Source organism: Amborella trichopoda, chromosome 4 (assembly GCF_054954075.1).
Source record: "Amborella trichopoda isolate Santa Cruz 75 chromosome 4, AtrichopodaSantaCruz75HAP2 v2.0, whole genome shotgun sequence".
NCBI classification, from domain to species: Eukaryota; Viridiplantae; Streptophyta; class Magnoliopsida; order Amborellales; family Amborellaceae; genus Amborella; species Amborella trichopoda.
In genome coordinates, this window is record NC_142339.1 from 56,497,081 (window position 1) to 56,507,176 (window position 10,096).

General features: G+C 35.9%; 1 protein-coding gene across 1 annotated transcript; it reads left to right on the forward strand.

The window, feature by feature from the left end:
- The first annotated feature begins 1,861 nt into the window (after nucleotides 1-1,861).
- Nucleotides 1,862-8,565, forward strand: LOC18422370 (polyol transporter 5). The gene is made up of 4 exons (XM_020663562.2): nucleotides 1,862-2,011; nucleotides 5,889-6,190; nucleotides 6,541-6,780; nucleotides 7,304-8,565. The coding sequence occupies exons 1-4, from the start codon at nucleotides 1,873-1,875 to the stop codon at nucleotides 8,186-8,188; spliced, it is 1,566 nt and encodes a 521-aa protein (XP_020519221.1). The 5' UTR covers nucleotides 1,862-1,872; the 3' UTR covers nucleotides 8,189-8,565.
- Nucleotides 8,566-10,096: the final 1,531 nt, after the last annotated feature.

Genomic DNA, 10,096 nt, shown 5'->3' on the forward strand with positions numbered 1-10,096 from the left:
GGTATAAAGCATCCAGATGGATGCAAATAGTTTGCAAAATATAATTATTATTTTTAATTTGCAAAATTTATTTATTTATATTCATGATCTCCATGTTAAATATTATATATTATTTAAAAATTAGGATCAAATTATATTTAAAAAATATATTTATTGCCAAGCCTACATTTCTACATGTACGGGCCATGCTCAACTGTATTTTGAGATTGAATATCTTCTATTGACTCAGCACAACTCGAAATCCCACATGAGAGGCGTCACGCTCTACCTCCAATGCCTTATTGAAATCGGCCAAAGCAGGGACGTGTGTATATGCCATTCTCTCCTTAATATCCTTAAAAAGCTTTTGTAGATGTGGGAGTCCATCTATAACCTTCACCTTTTAGTTAATATGTGATGGAAAACCATTTCATGCGGGCTGAACTGCATGACTACATATGCGGTCCAAAAAGTGTAAAGCATCCATCTTAAAGATGGGCAAGTAGGTCCAAAAACAATGGAAACAAACGGTTTAAATGTTTTCTTACTAGAATTATTGTTTCTAGTTTTTAAAATTTATTTATTTATTCATATTCATGATCTCCATGTTAGAGATTACATGCTCTTAAAAATTAAGTCAAAAAATCCATCTAAAAAATAGATTTATTAGTAGATCTGCATTTCTACATATACGGGCTTGGTCTTCATGTTAAAGATTACTTGTCTTTAAAAATTAACTCCAAAAATCCATCTCAAAAATAGATTTATTAATAGGCTTGCTACATACATGGGCTTGGCCGCATAATCGGGTCCATATGTGGTTGGTGCCACAAATGGTGCTAAAATTCTTTTATAAAGAATTATTCTATCAAAAGCTTAAGGGCTTCAGGCACCATGGAGCAGCGCCCCAAGTCCTTTTCAACCATCATGAAAACCTTCTCCATCTCCTCTTAATTGGTACATGTTAAGGGAGCCATGTTACCAAGTACTAATACAGGTACAATGTTAATTCGTCTTAATTGGTACATGTCAAGGGAACCATGTAACTAGTACTAATGAATGTACATCAATGAGACGCATATCGTGTTATTGAACTATGTTTCTAATATTGGGCTGACTGAAAAGGGTAAGCCAACCAATTTTTGGAATGTCGGTCTGCTCAACAAAACTGTCAGTTCGATGTTCTTGACATTAAACTAACCTGTAAATATCAAAAAATCAAAGAAATATGCGGTAAACATCATATCAAGGGTAAACTTAAAAAAAATAAAATGCCCAAGGACTCAGCATAAATATCACTTCTTTCGTGGTTGTTCGTTTTCTAATGGAATGGTAGTGCATCTCATTTTGTCTCAATCATTTATAGCTTAGATAAGGCTGTGAAACCTCGAGAAAAAAAAAAAAAAAAAAAAAAAAAAAAAAAGACTATCTATGTGAGTATTTACTAAATGGTTTTTAACACTAATTACCCTTGTTCTATAATATCAAAAATTTTGAGTGGGGGTATTCTTTTGTTATTAAACAGATGTCACATATATTTTTTTAAGAATTTAGTGGCATTTAATGCTTTTTGTGTCATGTCGTGTTCGAGATGACGTCATTCTCTAGTATAATTAATGAATATCTTTTTTTTCTATATGAATTTCTACTTTGCCCTGAATAAAGGTATTAAATGATCAAAACTGTTGAGGACATTAGTAAATTCTCACACATATATGTACCCTAACACAATCCAAAAAGAAAAACAGCCCAATTCCTTTTTATTTTTATTGATTTTCTCAATATTGCTTTGATGAGTTAATAGGGTTATACGAAACTAGCGTCGGGGGTTTGACAAGATGTTGCTCTGGTCTATATAAGCTATGCAAACAAGGAAGAAGGTAGCGATGGAAAATGGGAGCCAAGGGGATCTCGAGGGAGAATGTGGATCTGGACCATGAGCAACCAGACAGGATCAAGAAGCCCAAGAGGAATAAGTATGCTCTTGCCTGTGCTTTTCTTGCTTCCATGGCCTCCGTACTACTCGGCTATGGTAAGTTCACAACTCTCTCTCTCTCTCTTCCCTAAAGGCTTTCGGCTGGTAATTTCACAACTCTTTCTCTCTCTCCTAAAGGCTTTCGGCTATGGTAATTTCACAACTCTCTATCTCTCATCCTTAAACGCTTGTTTTACAACTCTCTCTCTTCCCTTATAGGCTTTGGTAATTCTCTCTCCTCTCTCTTCCCTAATAAGCTTTGGTAGCTCTCTCTCCCCAGCTAATAGGCTTCCGTAACTCTCTCTCTCTCTCTCTCTCCTAATAGACTATGCTAAGTTTCTCATCTCTCTCTTCCCTAATAAGCTCTAGTAAGTTTTTGCCCTCTCTGATGCAGATCATGAAATGGTTAATTCAAAATATATATATATATATATATATATATATATATATTTTTTTTTTTTCAGATTTATTTGTTATTTTATTAAAGATTTTTTTAAAGAAATGGGCGGTTCCATTTGCTTATAAAGGGTAGGCTTATCTATAGAAAATATGAAGAGTAAATAGTTATTTTTTTTTAGGAAACTCATCTTAATCAAAGGTGTGAGATGTCCTTAAGATTAAATATAGAGATAAGGCTAGTTTTTTTAAAAAAGGAGAAGACTTTTAAAGAGGTCTATCTTTAGAGAATACATTTTTTAAGAAGGGGATGAAGGGGACTTGGGAAAGGTTGGTTTTCGTTCTACTAGATAATGCAGCTCTATTTGCCAGTTGTCGATAAATTTTTCAGCCGCACCACTCTCTCCCTCTACCATTGTTCAAAAGATCGAAAATATGGGCCGATTAAATCAGGATCGGTCACTGCTGATCCCAATTTGTCCTGACTCCTTGAATTTTTTTTTTTAATGCACTAATTGGCCAATAAATTTTTCAGCCGCACCATTCTCTCTCTACCATTGTTCAAAAGATCGAAAATATGGGCCGATTAAATCAGGATCGGTCACTGCTGATCCCAATATGTACCGATTCCCTGAATTTTTTATTTTTATGCACGAATTGGCCGATAAATTTTTCAGCCACACAACTCTCTCTCTCTCTACTTGTTCAAACCATCAAAAATATGGGCCGATTAAATCAGGATCGGTCACTGCTAATCCCAATTTATCCCGATTCCTACACTGTCTTCTCTACTGAATTAACCAAAAAAGAAATCAAACCCCAAAGTAGGAGAGGCTGTGAAAATCAACGTTTTGAAAGACTGATTGGTGACCTCCATAGTGACCATAAAGCCGGCCGGATTACCCATAACCGACCGCTTTTTGCTGGTGGTTACGTTAAGAATTTAAAAGAAAAATTAAAATTTTATTTTAAAATTTTAAAATAAAAATATTTATTTGTAATATTTGTTATATATGTTTTATTCTTTTGAAAAAAGATTGGAAAGTATTTTGGCCATAAATATTTATTTTTATATTCCTATTTTGGATTATTTCTAAAATACCTTTGGGCACGATTGATTTTTCAAAATGCATTTTTTCACTAGTTTTTAAAATCTCATTTTGATATATTTTTAATTATACTTTAAACATACTTTTCATATATCTTTGGATTTTGAGTTTTTTTTAGTGTTAACCCTTTTTAGACGTATTAGGACCTGCCTATCTAGATCACACATTCGGTGGATCGGCTGGCTGGATCTGACCTTAAAAAAGGTTTAAAAATAATAAAAAGTTATTAAAAATCTAGCTTCTTAGGTTTCCAAAAGAAAGTGATACTGATTATTTTGACAAAAATATGCAAATGTTAAAAACATGTCTCATGTCCAAGTGTTTGTTGTCCATTACAATTATTTTCCAGTCAAAATGAAGTTTGAAATGCAACTAATTGCTATAAAATAGATCTTCCAAACTTAAATTTTTTATTTCTATTTTTATAATCTCCAATTTGACTTGCATGAAATGGTTTCATTTTATATTTTATATGTTTTTATGTAAATAAAAAAAGCGAAAATGAAAAAGCAAATCCATTTGTTGCATCATGCCATCTCATAAAATTTTTTTTCTCTCTTTTACGATGGGTCGCCGAGGATGAAAATCGATTCAGCAAGATTCGTTATACGAACCGTCTAGAAACCGGTTCCATATGTTTAAATGAAGTTTGGATTATTTTATTAAAGAAATGTGGCGGATACTTATACATTTCTTTACTCTTTGTACGAAAATGTTTATATAAAGCTGCTACCCCCTTCAAAAATCCATTAGACAAAGCAGTTTTAATGTTGAAAAACTTTTTATCATCTCAGATGTATAACTCTGAAAAATAAAAAAAATTCAACTATGAAAAATAGTGCATTTTACAATATATTATCTATACCATCTATTTTCAAGATTTTCATATGTTTATAGATTTATTTGATTATAACAATTTTTAAAATTTAAAATTTTATAATTAAATGTAAAAATAGATGTTGAGATAATCCTTAAAACATTTTACAACACCCTTCTTTATATATTCTTTATTTTGAAACTTTAAAGGACTTATTTAATAGGACAGCCCACACCTTCTTTAATATTTATGAGCCCGATCTGTGGGTCGCTGAAGCCCAGAATTCCCATTTCCTTAACAGAGTGCGATACCATTATTTTTCAAAGGGGTAAAGCTTATATAGAGCCGTGCCACCTCAAAAATTTAACTAGAAGAGGATGTTTTGGCACCCAAATATCCTCAAATTTATTATCTCGACATCAAGATGCATAGACATGATAAAAAAATAGATTTCAATTTTGGAAATAGTTTATTTTGTAACACATTTCTGGACTATCAATGTTCAAGATTTTCAAGTTTGTATAGATATGTCGATCTGTACTGTTTTTTAAGCTTTAAACTTTATAAATAAAGATGAAAATGTATTTTAAGGTTATCACAAATATTTCCGGTATTGAAACCACATTTTTGGACACTATTTGAAGGTAGTCTCTAATTTGATTGTTTAGAGCATAGGCAACTATATACAAACCACAACTTTTTTCAAAAGCTAAAAAAATTAGATTTTTTGAAATTTTAGTGCTTTTTTAAAAATATTTTTTAGGTTGAAATTAGCCAATTCTCTTATCTAAATTGCCGATCCATCAATTCGACCCAATTTTTTTTAAAAGTGGCTGGGTCACTTGTCCATTTTTTAAAACATTGGTTTGTATAAAAGAGTAGACAAGTTTTAAAGATTGGTCGATATAAAGAGGACAAATTTAAAACATTGGTCTATATAAAGGAGTAGACAAAAAAAAAAAATGAAACATGCATAAATGGAAGAATGTCATTTGCCATGTTAAAGGGGGAATAAAAGAACATAGCACAAGGGACGTTTCTGCCTTCTTTTTTTCCGTTCACAGACAACCTTATAAAAAAGAGTAAAGGCCAAAGTTTAGAAAAGAAAAATAGGAAGTAAGAAAATTTGTTTAAAGGAAGTGGGACCATTTCTATATAGTAAACTACAAAGTGAACAAAAAAATAAAAAAAAACTAAAAGAAAAAAGCTAACATAGGAAGTAGGTAATCTCGGCCATTTCCATGAAGGTTCCGTCAAGAAGTGTGCGGCTCTTATAGTGAACCAGCTGGTTCTTGATCATCATCATCATATTAGCTTTTTTTCTGATTAATTGAGGTCAACTAAATGAATCTTGGTTCTCCATTATGCTATCCAGTCTCCATATCTTTTTAGATTACTTCCAACTATGTCTTTTTGGGCTTACCCCTTGCCTTTTTCAGTTCTTCTACTTGAACAACACAGTTGGTTCTCGATATTTGATGGAAATCGGATTAGAATGTGTTAAGAGGGAGAAGATTGTGTTGTGGAGCGTATTGATGTATGTGTATACGAGAGAGAGAGCGAGATATGTGTGGTATAGGTGAATAACAACCATTCTCTTCTGGTCTCACAGACACTGGTGTGATGAGCGGAGCGGCGATGTTCATCAAGGATGACCTCAACATCAATGACATCCAAGTTGAGATACTCGTCGGTTCCATCAACATATATGCCCTCATCGGTTCTGCTTTTGCCGGTTGGACCTCTGACTGGATTGGCCGCCGCAAAACCATTGCCTTTGCTGGAGCCATCTTCTTTGTCGGCTCCGTTATAATGGGTTTTGCTCCCAATTATGCTTTACTAACGGCTGGTCGTGTCGTGGCCGGGATCGGTGTCGGTTATGCACTAATGATAGCACCTGTGTACACTACTGAGGTAATGTAGTCTTGACAGTTTGGAATAAAACTTTGCACGAAGTAGAAGACTCTCTTTCTCAACTCGAAAACAACTTTTTAAACGTCACAAAATCCTTCCAATAAAATGAAGGCTCTGATAGGGCAAGAGAGGAAGGCCCCAAAGAACGGATGAAAATAGTGAGGAAATATAAGATGACTTATGGTCAGGCTGAGGTATGGCTCTTGATAGAGCATAATTGCATAACAGGACTTGTATATTGGCTCCAAATAGTTGGGATAAAGCTTGGATGATAATGATAACAATGAATAATAACTTTTCAATTTCTTCCCGATTTCACATTTTTCTTAGCATCCTTGTAATTCTATCAGGTAGCACCTACATCGATCCGTGGTTTTCTGACTTCTTTTCCTGAGATTTTCATAAATGGGGGCGTTTTGTTGGGATATGTTTCAAATTTTGCGTTTGCGGATCTGTCGTTGCAACTGAGCTGGCGGATGATGCTTGGGGTGGGGGTGGTACCATCGGTGTTTCTAATAGTGGGGGGGCTGGTGATGCCGGAGTCGCCGAGGTGGCTCATTATGCAGGGGAAGCTCGGAGCTGCGATGAAGGTTGGTAATGGAAATTGTTTCACGAAAATTTGATTATTTACTTCTTTCTCTCTCTGATTAGTGGCAGAGGAATGCAGCTCTTTGTTAACTGATATCATGTTCTGTTAAGAAATTTGTTGGCCTGTGACATATTCCTGATAAAGTAAAGTATGATCCTGTGATCATGGCAACATCATGGTCACGAGGGCTAATGGACATACAATCAATAGTGACATGTTTGGTTGGTCCCACTCTCTGCCCAACATGTTGGTAGTAGGAAGGTGATGACCCTTGTGATCATATTGTTACCATAAACCTATGGATCATACTATAAGCCCCTCTCCTTAGAAACACTAGAGTAAGATAAATGCAGAGTGTATGGTAGAAGGTTCTCTTTGTATGCCGATGTAAATATTTCCCAGGAGGTCGTCCATTCTAGTACTACTTTTGCCTATGCAAACTTTAGGATTCGGATGCGATCCAATTTACATTAATGTTAGTGTAATAGAACTGATGTCCTCATTAAATTATATGCATGTGACAGGTTTTGCTCAAGACCTCGGATTCACCAGATGAAGCGCAACTCCGCCTCTCCGAAATTAAGCTCTCGGCTGGGATCCCTAATGACACTGATGGGGAGATTGTATCTGTGCCAAAACGTCACGATGGTGAGGGTGTTTGGAAGGAGCTCATCCTACATCCCACCCCAGCCATCCGCCGCATCCTAATTGTAGCTATAGGCATGCATTTCTTCCAGCAAGCCTCCGGCATTGATGCAGTTGTTCTGTATAGCCCTCGGGTTTTCCGACAGGCCGGAATAAAGAAAAAAAATCATCTCCTTGGAGCCACAATTGCTGTTGGAGCCTCAAAGACCTTCAGTGTTCTAATAGCCACTTTCCTCTTGGATAGAATGGGTCGGAGGCCACTGCTTTTTATTAGTTTAGGAGGAATGATAATTTCTGTATGTGGTCTTGGCTTTGGCTTAACCATGATAGCACACACTGATGAGAAGTTAGAATGGGCCATTACTCTATGCATAGTGACAATTCTTCTATATGTTGCATTTTTCGAAGTCGGTCTAGGACCAATAGCTTGGGTTTACACTTCGGAGATATTTCCTCTAAGGCTTCGGGCTACAGGGGTTAGCATCGGGGTCGCAGTGAACCGCTTGATGAGCGGTGTGAATGGAATGACCTTCATATCTCTTTATAAGGCGATCACCGTAGGAGGGGCATTCTTCTTGTTTGCAGGGATTTGTTTTCTTGCATTCTTGTTCATCTTTTTCTTCTTGCCTGAGACCAACGGCCGAACACTCGAGGAAGTGAGTGATTTGTTTGCAAAGAAAACGACAACACTACTGCTGTCTCAGCATGCGGCAGCCGGGGAGGCCAACCGACCGGTCGAACCTGCAAATGGTAATAGTAGATAAATACTAGATGATATCAAATGCACCGTGGTGAGAATCTAACCTCCAACCTGGGCTAGAAGAAGGTGAAGGTGAGAATACTAGCTCTTAGGTGGTTTTGACACTAATAAGGGTTACTATATATGAACAGGAACTATGAACCCTGTTGAGTTTATGTCAAAGTCTGATTCCCAATTCTCCAAAGATAAGAGTAAACTTCAGAAGATAGGAGGATCCATGGAAAATGGAACACAACAGAAGCATGAGGTGATATGGGAATAGAAAGGTTTAATGTTGTAGTAAAAGACTAAATGGTTATGTAATTGCTGAGAAGCAATGACCATTTTGAGCATTTTGTGTGAAACAAGTTTGCATCACTTATATATCTATCATTCTTTCTATTTTCTTTTCTTTCTACTTTTATTATGAGTGATCTGAGACTGAGACAGAGAGAGCACTATTGTTTGTTGATGTATTTGCACATTCCTTGTATCAAAGGCACACATCAGTAGAAGTTATCCAACACTTGTAGGCCAGATGCCACGATAGGACTGCCAATGGGACAGGCTCGGCTTAGTCCATTGCCCAAGCCCAACCAGAAATTTTATGAAGACCTTGGCCAGGCCGGACTGAATCGTTTGAGCTAGGGCTAGGGGCGTGGCTGATTAGTAGATCTATATGTAAAGAGGGCTGCCAATAGGCCAGCTAGGCACTCCCTGCCCAGAGGCATTTATAGCTAGGTTCCAGCTTGTGGGCATCATTGAGCCGCCTGAGCCTGGCCCAGGTCCAATTCATCTAAGCTTGGTCCCAACCCAAGAGCCTCATAGAGCTTCTTGAGCCAGGCCCAGCCCCAAGGTCCACCAGCCAGCCTATCTGCAGTCCTAGCCCTAAGGAAAATTTGTTGGCATCATTGCCCGTGCCCAACTCATTTTCCCTCCTATATTCTTTTGTATATTTTGAAAAACTTAATCAAAATACCCATGAGAGGATACTATTATTTATCAATCACACATATTGTTTGATGTAATTTCAAAATACCTGTGAAAACACACATGATGAGGCGTTCAAATATCCTGCAAATGTGTATAATGATAAATAGAGTAACTCTCATTGGTATTTTGATCATTTCCATACTAGAAAAAGTACACAAAGAGACCATCTACTTTTAGTATAGGGAGGTCACAATCATTGATGTCCGTCATATTTCAAAATGAGTGGTTTTGAATATATCATTGACTAGACTCAAAGTTCGAAAGAAAATTTCACTTATTTTATAACACACTAGAAGCCATCCAAATTGACATCTAATGGTCTCATAGTATATAATCCTTTCTACTTATATCATTCTTTGTGAGATAAAATCATTTGCAAAGTCTCATGTTTGATACATTCCACAACTTAAACAACTTAACAGCCCAAATTATTGGTTTATAATTGAGTTAGCCCAAATTGTTGGTTTATAATTGAGTTTGGTAGCATGTTTTGCCTCAAAAACAAGCCTATCCCAAAGGGAGCTGTTTACTCAGGTTACATAAAGTTCTCCCCAACAAGTGGCCAATGGTTCCAAAACAATCGTATTAGGAGTGAGTGTGAAAGGCTTTTCAACCATAGCATTGGAAAGCACCTTGAAATAGAAGAGAGGAACACATTGAATGTCATAGAGTTTCTACCCAATTATTCTCAATCAATCCCTTTTGGAAGGTCTTCTGGTCAAAATCATTTATAAGAGAATGCTCCTAAGTTGGTAAAATCTCCAATTTGACATCTCAAACTTAAGATGTATGTATATGAAAAAAAAAAAAAAAAAATTTCAAGTTTTAAAAATAGTCATTTTATTACAAATTATCTAGATTTTCTATTTCAAAAATTTTCAAGTATTTACATATCTGCTTGATCTGTACCAATTTTAGATTTTTCAATTTTATAGTTAGG